Genomic DNA, 11,311 nt, shown 5'->3' with positions numbered 1-11,311 from the left:
TTTATTGTAGTAAAACTATATAATAAGTAATTAATAATTATATAATAATAATATTTACTTATGTCACTAAAAACACCAAAACGTAAGTAATAAATATCATAGGTACACTATACAGTAAACTACAGTACTTATGTGATAAGCATGTATAAAGATAATAATATCATGTCAGTGTATTTATTATGGTACAACGAGTGAGAACCAAGATAAATGAATAGTCCCATGGTATAAATTGATGATATGGTGGTGGTATTTACACAGAATATTCTGTAGTGTTTACTTATACTTTACTGAGAGTCTGAGACACATTTTTTCAACAAGTTTAGGAGGCAAGATCATATATCATTGACTAAAATAACGTTATTTTTTATTGTAATATTTAATATAAAAATATTATTTTATTCATTTTTTGTCGTCCAGTTGCACTGAAATCATGAACCAAGTACCGTGTACCAACACAGAAACTACTATATAGTTCAACTGTTCAACACGTGTGGTCCAATAAAGTTGTTACACACTTGTAATGGTTCATATTTGATAAGAAAAATTTACCAAAGTTTAAATGTTCAATTCGTAAAGCAAAGAAGTAAATAATATTAACGTCTATACTCTTAACTCTATATTATAATAAAAAATAATTTATGGGAATGATGATAAAAAAATATTTTGGTTTCATTATTCAATAATAAATAAATTAATAATATTATTTTTGATAGTTCAAAAATGTAACAAAATGAATCTCCAATATTTAAAGAATAATAGTTTCTAATAACTCAAACAGTAAGTGTGTTAACTTCTAATATTTAAAAAAAAAATACAATTACTACAGATCCAGATTTAGATGTTATTTATTATTGACATTTGTATTTATTTTATAGGACATTCTAATATATATTCATCAACGTATGTGTGGATTTGTCTATTGAATATAGGTGAGTAAATTTATGAGAAATCCCTAAATATTATGTTACGTTTTTTACAAAATATGTATTCAAAGAAAATGAATTTTCATAAGCAATTCATGAAGTTTTATTCTTCTTGGCAAAACAACTTATCAAGCTCTGTACAAACCTTCAAGAAAACTATGCCAAATTTGGAAAACAAATTTGAAAGCATTTCCAAAAAAACTCACCCTCATTTAGAACATATCCAAGGTGATTTTGAAGTAGTAAAATCTGTTGGTCAAAAACCAGTATTTAAATTCAAACCATTACCATTAAATATGTTGAGTAAGGTCAAATATTGTCTTAAAACTGATAATTTAACAAATTATTGTGGTGATCGCAGTTATTATTTTATTGGTCCATTAGCCAAAATTGAACATGCCCTTGTTCAGTACACATTAGTAAAATTAATAAAAAAAGGTTTCAAATTAGTTTCAGTTCCAGATATATTGCCAGATGAATTAATTGAAAGATGTGGAATGGATACAGCTGGAGAAAGAAATCAAGTTTACACACTTCATAATAATTATTATGGCAATAAATGGTGCTTATCTGGAACTTCTGAAATGGCTTTAGCTGGATCTTTAATGAATAAAAATTTATCTAAAGATAAACTCCCTCTAAAATTGTGTTCAGTTAGTCGTTGTTATAGAGCTGAAGTATCCAGCATTGCTGAGGAAAAAGGAATTTTTAGAGTGCACCAATTCACAAAAGTTGAAATGTTTGGAGCATGTTTACCTGAAGAATCAGAAAATATGGCTCTTTATTTTCGAAATATTCAAGAAGACTTATTACAACCATTTAATTTACATTATCGTGTATTAGATATGGCCAAACACGAACTTGGAACACAGGCATATCGTAAATATGATATTGAGGCATGGATGCCAGGTAATAATAAATATGGAGAGATTTCAAGTTGTAGTGACTGTACAAATTATCAATCTGAACGACTGGGTATTCATTCAAATGGAACTTTTTTACATACTGTAAATGGAACAGCATGTGCAGTTCCCAGATTAATTATTGCTCTTGCTGAAACTCATCAAACAGTTGATGGATCACTAACATTACCTGAGAAACTTAATGATTATGTAATAGAACAAAATTTATTTAAAAGTAGATTTAATTTTCCTAAGTTTACTCCTGTACAAGCACATCGATATAAAATGTAAAATGTATGTTTATGCATAATAATTAATACTAATGATATAACCATAAAGTTATTATTGTATAAATATTTTAGTTGTGCATATACTAAACAATGTAAATTAGTTATTTAAAAATATAAATTATAATTATATTTAAATCTATTTTTTTTTTTTTTTTATATTAATCTAATCAATATTGAATTTTACAGCTATTATAAAACATGGAAGAAATCACTATGATACGATCAATGTTGGATATATTAAATAGTAATCATTCTAAAAAAAAAAAAGCCATTATAGAAGCCTTGCCTATACTATTAGATACCTATGATGTATATGAAGAAATTGATGTTTATAACTTGATTATGACTAATGCAAAAAACTTGTGTTTTCAAGTTTTTGATCCTCAGTTGGAAAGTTTAGCATGGAAAGATTCAGATGTATCATTAGATGATTTAAAATCCTTGTTAGTTTATTTCATTAATATAATTGAAAAAAAAAATAGTGCTGATGTTATTCAGTTATTCCAATATAGTATAGAATTAACAAATACAGTTAATTTCAAAAATTGTTCCATTGAAAGAATAAGAAATATTGGATTTTGTATGCAGAACATATTTATGCCAGGTAATGGTAAAATGGACGATAACACACAACTTAATAATTTAAGAAATACATTAATAAATATACTCAATGAACCATACTTAAATAAAAATAAGTTAGATGCTGTAATAATGTTATTAAACAATATTGTGTCAACTAATTATATACCTATTTTATGGAAACATATTAAATCTATAATTAAAACTCATCCGAATCGTGTAATGAATTTACTATTCAACATGCAATCTTTATTCTTTGATTCTTCATGTATTGGTATTATTTTGAATGATGATGATTTTTGGAGTCTAACATGTAACTTATTGACTTGTGAAAATAATGTTATTAGAACTTATAATAATGTTATACTTAAATTATCATCTTCCCAATTATTAAGCGAAAAAGTCAATTACTTCCCAAATGAAAGTAAAGAACAGTATGTGAAAGTATGGAACAATTATATGGTTGTAATGGAAACTCTGGAAAATACTCAACAACATTTAACTTTACCAATTCTAAGTACTGCTAAAAACCTTGCATTAAACAAAACTGACGATGATTATGATAATTACAAATTACCTTTAAAATGGATTACAGCTATGTATTGTAAAATGTCTAAACACAGTTCCAAATATGTTGTATTAGCAAGTATAGACATCATCACAAATATGCCAATAATATCATTAAAAACTAATGAACAATTACTATTGTCATTTGTGAATTCATTGAACAACGTGTTTTTGTACAAAATGTCAAGTGAAATTTTTTTAAGTCAACCTCAATTGGAAATTATATTGTCATCGTGGTTTAAGAAACTTATGATGTCCAATGATGGTCAAGATGTATTTGACATATTTTTATTGTATCTGCCAACTATTAAATGGTCAATTGTACCTTTAACATATTTGACAAAATCATTAGCCAATATTTCACCAAATTGTCCACTAGGATTTAATATCATTAATCATGTACTTAAAATAAAGTCTGTCGTTGAAAAAATGCCAAATACTTATTTGAAAACGACTGTGTTATCATTTTTATTTACATTTACTTGTAAATTTACTGTTAACTTTAATATTGAATTTAGTTATAATTTATTTGATTGCATAACTGTATATCAAAATAAAACAAAATCTTGGAAATATATGATTAATTTATTTAAAAAAATAAACAATATTGAATATTTAAATTATTTAGACATGCAATTATCACAGCACATAAATGAAAAGAATAAAATGTATCCAACATCTATTGGATTATTAGTTTTATCAAATATTTTCAATAATTCTACTAATTCTTCAATTAGCATTAAAAAGTTGGATGAAATTTGTTGTAAAACAGTAGATATGTCAGATTTATTAGAATTTTTAGAATGCTTATTAGAAGTTGAAGATCACTTTGGCAGATATGACACTTCTGTTAGTCAAATATTGAGTATACATATTTGGCCAATTATAACACAATGGGTTGAAAAATGTTTTCAGACATTAGAAGAAAATCATTGTGATGATCAAATTATTTGTCGCTTTCTAGACAAAGTTTTATCCTCAAATCGAATAGTAAATAATTCAAACTCTATGAATATTTGGCTTAATAAGTGTTATTCTATTCTTACCAAACACTCTGGCAATTATTCTATTTTAGCAATTTATAGCTGGATTGGTAAATATGCAACAAAATATTCTTACGAAGATACATTAAAAAATGATTGGCTATCTTTCACTAAGTATTTTATTGATTCGGGATTTTTTTCCATTAAAAATCAAGGTTTTTATCGTACAAAAAAACCAGGAATGCATCAAATTCCTCAATTGGATATAATTAATACATTTTTCCAGCATTCTACAGTACCCAAAGAACAATTGTTAGGTATTCTTGAATGGTTAATGGATAAAACTTTGGAACGTCATGATTTATATTGGAGTATATATTTTTCAACTGCTAAATCATTTTTATGTAAATTTCCTATTCAAGAGTGTTCTCAGTTAATAATACAATTCATCCAAAATTGTTGGGACTTTCTAGTTGATTGTCGAGTATCTTGTTTTCCTAATACTACCAAAAGTTTTATTAAAATGGCTTTTCATTACAATTTATTACTAGAAGAAAAATATAAAATATTTGTTAAAAATGAGGTAAATAATTTATTAAATATATTAAACATATTATAATATCAGAGATAATAAAGATATTTTATTTTACAGATTATCCAAAATCTTTTAACTGAGAAATATCGTTATAAATTTAGTGTTTGTTTCTCATTACTTCTTCTTCAATTTTTAAAGGAAAATCAATCAATTAACATTTTAGAATTGAATTTTTTAATGTCTGAATTTTTTGCTAAATGTTTATTATTCAGTATTGATCGATATGGTGCTATCAAGTATGTTTTATAATTAATAATAATTAATATTATTGACACTTGTTTTAAATTATTCATTGTTTTAGAATTGAATGGGACACGCTTGAATATGTACGAACATTGAATGATTCATTTCCATTAATCAATGATATTTCGTAAGTTTTTTAACTAATCGTTACAAAATTATATATTATAATTTATAAGTGGTTTATATTATTATTATTATTATTTTCAGAATTGAGTGTTTGCCTGATGATAAATATTTACGTTTTAATATAATTAAATATTTGTACAAACTAAATTCCAGTATGTTATGGAAAAATGTTTTAAGTATAACTATTAAAACAGAGTTATCTTTAAAAGATAGAAAATTTTTTCATAATTCAAAAGCATACCGCATAAAACAACGAGTAGTACAAATTTTGCTTATTATTGCTTGTGACAAAGAACATGAGGTATTAATTAATTATTCAAAAATATATAATAACAATTAATAATTTATTTATTTTTTTAAATTTTATTTTTTAGTCATTCATATTCAATGAAAATATTTATAAATGGTCATTATCAAGTTTAAAAGAAGTTTCACACATATACAGTGTCGCATATCAATTAATATGGTTATTGGTTTTAATAATGTATAATAGATGTCAATGTTTTTTTGACTTTTGGAATGACTTCAAAAATGTAATTATATATATTATAAGAAAAATAAAGTACCTATGATTAATATTTGAATACTATATGTAGGCTCAAGAAAATCATAACTATATGTGCAGCTTTATATCCATAGTTTATCACTTACACAAAATAAAGAATAGCAAACAATTTGAAATTGAAGCTAAAAAGAATCTTTTACCTTTATGCTTTTCAAATGGCTATAAAATACGATTTTATGCTCAGGTAAATATATTATAAAACCATTTATAATTTAAATATATATAATTTTTATTATGTAGAAATTATGTTTATTAATTCACAAAATAAAGGTTTATCTAATTATTGTTCTTTTTATTGTATTATAAAATAGTTTTGTAGTTGTATATTGAAGTAGTGGATAGAGATTTTATCTATACTTGATCTATCCACTCTAACTTTGTTACATAAAATTTAGTTAACTTTAAGTTATTAAGTTAGTATTTATATTAATCTTACTATTATTTTGTGTTTTAGTCAATAATGTTCAGATTATGTTCTAATAATCCTGAGGAAAACGAATGGTCATTATTATGTGAATCAGTAGGAAATATAATAAATCAAAATGAACAAACTAAAAAGTATGAAAATCCATTTGATGATTTTTTCTATCAAGAATTAGATATGATAAATTGTTTGTCTTTGAAAGTTAGTAAGCTTTGTTTTATTCTTTATTAATTAATATAAAATTAATGAACTTTTGGTGTTTAGAATATATGTATAGAAGTACCTAGATTATTAAATATAGTTCATGAAGAATGTTTCCCAATGAAATGGTTAAATGATTTCTCTGAGACCATGAAAGTCAATGATAAATATGATTTATCACTCTGTGCAGTCTCATCTTTTATTGAGAAAAATACTTCCCCAGGTGTGTACAAGTTATACATTTCTGTTTTTTGATAAAAGTTTTTAACAATGAAAAATGTAGTAATTAAACTAATCAAATGATGTTCAGTTTAAACTATAAATATATTTAAATTTGTTTTCTTTGATTTGAGAAGAACCAAATTGAAGGTTCATCAATTTTTAAAAAAACCGATAATCTTTGATATTTTAGTGATTGAATGTTTTTGGGTTTTTTGTTTCAAAATATATATTTATATTAAATTTTTATAAGCTATTTATTATTTTTTAGCATCATCGAATGAAATTATTGTCTTAGACAATGCTCAAAATGCTCAAAGGAAGTATATTCCATCTCAACCATTAGATGAATATACATCTAAATCAATGTTAATAGTTGTTGCATCTTTGATAGATAAAGTAACTAATTTAGGTGGTTTAGCTAGAACTTGCCAAGTATTTGGAGCCTCCACTTTAGTTGTTGATAATTTGTCATGTATAGAAAAAAAAGAATTTACAGCATTAAGTATGACTGCAGAAAAACATCAATACATTATTGAGGTATTTTGAAAAAATAAATAATTTATAATATTGTAAATATTATTATAATTGTATTAATTTAAAAAATATATATACTTATATTAGGTTAGAGTTAAAAACCTAAAATCATATTTACAAAAAAAGAAAATTGAAGGATATCAGGTTGTGGCTGCGGAACAAACAGTAGACAGTATTAAATTGCATGATATCAAATTGCCATTTAAATGTGTTCTACTTCTAGGGTAAGTACTTTTTAATTTTGTGGTCATTTTTTTATATAATTTTATAATTTTTGAAATATCATAAACATATTTTTAATTTTATTTCTAGCAATGAAACCTCTGGTATTCCACATGATTTGTTAAGCACCATGGACATATGTGTTGAAATAGAGCAATTGGGTATTGTTAGATCATTAAATGTGCACGTTGCTGGTTCATTATTTATTTGGGAATACACCAAACAACATTGTTTAAAATTGTCTAACTGATATTATTATTTCATCAAGAAATTGATCATCATAAAAATAATTAATAAATAAATATTTACATTTGAAGATTTTGTTCATTTTTTTTTTTCAATTATTTTAAAAATTACTAGGAATTTAAATTAAGTTTAGTACTATCGGTTATCACGACTACTTTTCTTTACATGGTGTAATTTAAAAAATGGATTCAATATTATTAAAACTATTATAAAATTAATATTAAAAATTAATAATTTACTCTAGAAGAAAAATGTTTAGCTATACAATTTAAAATGCCTATAAATGGATTATCGTGCTTTTGACACCACATGATTTCAACTAAATAACTGTTTGGTAATAAATTAATTAATATATTGTTAATACTTTTTGTAGTGTAGTACAGTGTAGTTTGTTAAATGTATAATTCATTAAGTTTTACAAGTAAAATTTTTAATTTTATTCCTAGTTTTTTAAAGTTTTTGTACATTTTTTAATAATTTTTATTTTATTTTACATTTTTTATATTACATAAACAAAGATATCTGTGATAACCGATAAGTACCTTCAATATAAAAATCAATTTTTTATCAGAAACACACTTGATGTTGAAAATCAATGTATTTTTATTATTTTATAAGTTGACAACTGACACAAAAATCATATTTGAAATCAACACATATATTCATCGCTCAACTTAAAATTTATAAAATTATTAGATATAAGATTTATTAGTAAAATCTATGTAGGTACAAAAAGATCAATAATTGTAGCACGGTCATTGGTCAGGCTGCAGTAGCAATATTATTATACAAGTATAAATAAATTGGTCTAAGCCTTAAGCCTAAGTTGTAAAAACAAAAATTAGAGAAAATAAAATTTAGATTCTAAGCAATGTGAGGAATATATGGATTTAAAAAAAAAAAAAAATGTAATATCAAGGTAACTGATTGAAATGGTGAGGTCTTAGATTAGGTATATACTAATATACTATCATCTATCACATTGTATTATACGATCTAAAGGTGAAGTCCGACATTTATCTATTTTATTTTATAATTATTAGTTACATGTTTATGTTTATTGACTTTAGCCTTATAGATGTATGTATTTAAGATCACATTCCTCACGATAAATCTAATTTTTTAATCTATTATAACTTGTAACAAATGACAATTCCCTTGTAAAAGGAAAACTATATTATAGTAAGTTCCCATTTATATATGTGTGTGTGTTTGTTAAAAATGTTAGTAAAATAGAAATGTATTTTAGTTCGTGGTCTACGTTATAGTCTATACTATGACTTAAATAGATCTATTTAGTTAGAGTAGGTACCTACCACAGTACCTAACTCCACAATCCCTACATCGTGAAAAATACTATAGTTGGGAGCAGAGCATATTTTAAGAATTCTTTACTAAGTTGCACTATCACAATCTCTATAAGTCATAAGAACTAGTTCAAACACTTACCTCGCATAGCTATGATTTTTATATAAGGGGGGCAAGGGGGCAGTTGATAATCTTTTTTATTTTTTGCTCTTACCATTTAATAGTAAAACTTATCATAACCACCCATGTCGGGTATCTTTTATGTTTTCTACTTGTGACATGAAGTACGAGGCACATTCATTAATCTCTAGGTGACACTTGTGCCACCTACTTTATGTGTTAAAATATGCTATGGTTGGGAGTTAGCGACCACGGAGTACATGATATATACCTATCAACTTACGTATAGTCGTAACTCGTTCAGGCCTATAGCACGGAATGACTGAATTAACATCAAACACATCGACATTAAAAACCAAGTGTTCATGATTATTGATTAATAAATGTATATATATTATATAAACTTTCTAAGTCTATGAGATGACATATTGATATTATTCGTGTTAAGTGTTAACTGTTAAAAATCATGTTGAAAAAATAAGAATAATCACGATAAGATTATTTTTATCTTTTATCAAAATTCTATCAGTTACTTGAGAGCTTCAGACGAGAGTGACGAGACTCAGTCTCGAGCGTGGTCGGGTGGACTTATAAAGAAATATATTATTTTGTTTATGGTCTCGTGTCTATAGTGTCTATATAGTATATAATATATTCTGTTGTTCGGTTTCAACTTTAATCTGTGACTTTATCATTTTTATTTATCTATTTACTGATTTCTAACAAAATTTAAATATATTAAAATGGAAAATGCATTAGAAAATATTTTTAACACCAGCATAAAAAAGTTGGATATACGTATAAATGAAGGCTGCATTAATAATAGTTCAGTTTATCAAACAGAAGATAATAAATTATTATTTGTGAAAGATAATTCAAAACCAGGGGTATATTTTTTTAGTATCTATTTTTAATTTATACTTTGAAAAACTTTTTTTCCTTCTATTTCTAATAAATATATTATTAATTACAGTCAGATAAGATGTTCAATGGTGAATTAGAAGGCCTTAAAGCAATATGTAGTACAAATACTATTTCAGCTCCTTATCCTATTGCCACTGGCTGTACAAATAGTGGTCAACATTTTATTGTTATGGACTATTGGAAAATGAGTTCTTTAAATATGAAATGTACATCAGAATTAGGCAGTCAATTAGCAGAAATGCATTTGTTTAATTTAAAAGAGGGTCAACCACATATAAACAAATTTGGCTTTCATGTTGAAACGTGTTGTGGATTTTTACCTCAAAATAATACATGGACTGATGATTGGATTGTATAAAAATTAATATTTTTATTTTGTTTATAAATGTGTTTAATACTATGTAGACATACTTTTCAGACATTCTACACGGAAAATCGTTTAAATTATCAATTACAGTTGCTACAATCAAAGTCAGGAAACAATTTAAAAAAAAAAGTAACTTTTAAGAATTATAAACATATTATTTTAAATTAATAGTACTAACTTATATTCTTTTAAATAGAAAGTCATTGAAAATTATTGGCCTCAACTGAAACATAGAATTCCCAAATTCTTTGAAGGAATAGAAATTAAGCCTTCATTACTTCACGGGGACTTATGGCCAGGAAATACTGCTCAATCAAATTCAAAACCAGGTTAAAAATTTAATAATCGGTAACCATATACCTATACTCTGGCTCATAAGAGAAGATTATCAAGTTTCTACCACATACATTCTTAGACTTGTCACTTCCATCAATACGTGTATGCATAAATCTTTTCTTGTGGAATGGAATGTAGTACCTACCTACTAATTTAATGAATGTCTACACACTACATTACTAATATGATGAATGTTTATAGTTATTTTTGATCCTGCTACATTTTATGGGCATCATGAATATGATATTGCTTCTATTTCATTATTTGGAGGTATTTCTGAAGATTTTTATACAGCATATTTTAAAAAAATACCAAAATCTAATGGGTTTGAAAATAGAAAGTTATTATATCATTTGTTCCATTATTTAAATCATTGGTATGAATATATAATATATTATTAATTATTAAATGTTATGAATAAATCAATATTTTTCTATAATTTATTATTTTTGTTTAGGAATCATTTTGGAGGAAGTTATGTTGACTTAACAATAGACACTTTTGAATCATTACTTAATTTTTATTAGTTATTAATAGTTTGATATTTTTATAAAGTCTTGTGAAATATATTTTTTTATAAAACAATAATCAATTAATAATAATTAAATAAATTAAAACACATTACATATGAAAA

At 24.8% G+C, this 11,311-nt stretch overlaps 3 protein-coding genes across 3 annotated transcripts; all 3 read left to right on the top strand.

Annotated features, from left to right (window-relative positions):
* The first annotated feature begins 141 nt into the window (after window positions 1-141).
* LOC112592505 lies at window positions 142-7,644 on the top strand. Its single transcript, XM_025336578.1, has 14 exons — window positions 142-583; window positions 714-777; window positions 876-929; window positions 2,302-4,827; window positions 4,897-5,075; window positions 5,141-5,209; window positions 5,290-5,509; window positions 5,583-5,741; window positions 5,805-5,957; window positions 6,228-6,398; window positions 6,462-6,621; window positions 6,889-7,157; window positions 7,242-7,378; window positions 7,467-7,644. The coding sequence occupies exons 4-14, from the start codon at window positions 2,314-2,316 to the stop codon at window positions 7,624-7,626; spliced, it is 4,191 nt and encodes a 1,396-aa protein (XP_025192363.1). The 5' UTR covers window positions 142-583; window positions 714-777; window positions 876-929; window positions 2,302-2,313; the 3' UTR covers window positions 7,627-7,644.
* LOC112592506 (serine--tRNA ligase, mitochondrial) lies at window positions 938-2,154 on the top strand. Its single transcript, XM_025336579.1, has one exon. The coding sequence runs from the start codon at window positions 962-964 to the stop codon at window positions 2,114-2,116; it is 1,155 nt and encodes a 384-aa protein (XP_025192364.1). The 5' UTR covers window positions 938-961; the 3' UTR covers window positions 2,117-2,154.
* Window positions 7,645-9,468: 1,824 nt separating the features above from the next.
* LOC112592538 (ketosamine-3-kinase-like) lies at window positions 9,469-11,233 on the top strand. The gene is made up of 6 exons (XM_025336625.1): window positions 9,469-9,937; window positions 10,024-10,326; window positions 10,393-10,470; window positions 10,538-10,670; window positions 10,879-11,053; window positions 11,135-11,233. Exons 1-6 carry the CDS (start codon window positions 9,794-9,796, stop codon window positions 11,202-11,204), a joined length of 903 nt encoding a protein of 300 aa, XP_025192410.1. The 5' UTR covers window positions 9,469-9,793; the 3' UTR covers window positions 11,205-11,233.
* The last annotated feature ends 78 nt before the right edge of the window (window positions 11,234-11,311 follow it).

Source organism: Melanaphis sacchari, unplaced genomic scaffold, assembly GCF_002803265.2.
Source record: "Melanaphis sacchari strain LSU unplaced genomic scaffold, SCAv2.0 Contig178_pilon_pilon, whole genome shotgun sequence".
Lineage (NCBI taxonomy): Eukaryota > Metazoa > Arthropoda > Insecta > Hemiptera > Aphididae > Melanaphis > Melanaphis sacchari.
The sequence above is the reverse complement of the archived record's forward strand: the minus strand, read 5'-3'. Positions and strand labels throughout refer to the sequence as shown.

What these genes read in the sequence shown, in the direction of transcription:
- LOC112592538 (XM_025336625.1), top strand. Translation starts at nt 9,794, where the DNA reads ATGGAAAATGCATTAGAAAATATTTTTAACACCAGCATAAAAAAGTTG. An exon ending in AAGATAATTCAAAACCAGGG is followed by an intron (nt 9,938 to 10,023) that starts GTATATTTTTTT and finishes TATTAATTACAG; the next exon opens with TCAGATAAGATGTTCAATGG. An exon ending in TTCCATTATTTAAATCATTG is followed by an intron (nt 11,054 to 11,134) that starts GTATGAATATAT and finishes ATTTTTGTTTAG; the next exon opens with GAATCATTTTGGAGGAAGTT.
- LOC112592505 (XM_025336578.1), top strand. Translation starts at nt 2,314, where the DNA reads ATGGAAGAAATCACTATGATACGATCAATGTTGGATATATTAAATAGT. An exon ending in TGAGAAAAATACTTCCCCAG is followed by an intron (nt 6,622 to 6,888) that starts GTGTGTACAAGT and finishes ATTATTTTTTAG; the next exon opens with CATCATCGAATGAAATTATT. An exon ending in AACATCAATACATTATTGAG is followed by an intron (nt 7,158 to 7,241) that starts GTATTTTGAAAA and finishes TACTTATATTAG; the next exon opens with GTTAGAGTTAAAAACCTAAA.
- LOC112592506 (XM_025336579.1), top strand. Translation starts at nt 962, where the DNA reads ATGTTACGTTTTTTACAAAATATGTATTCAAAGAAAATGAATTTTCAT.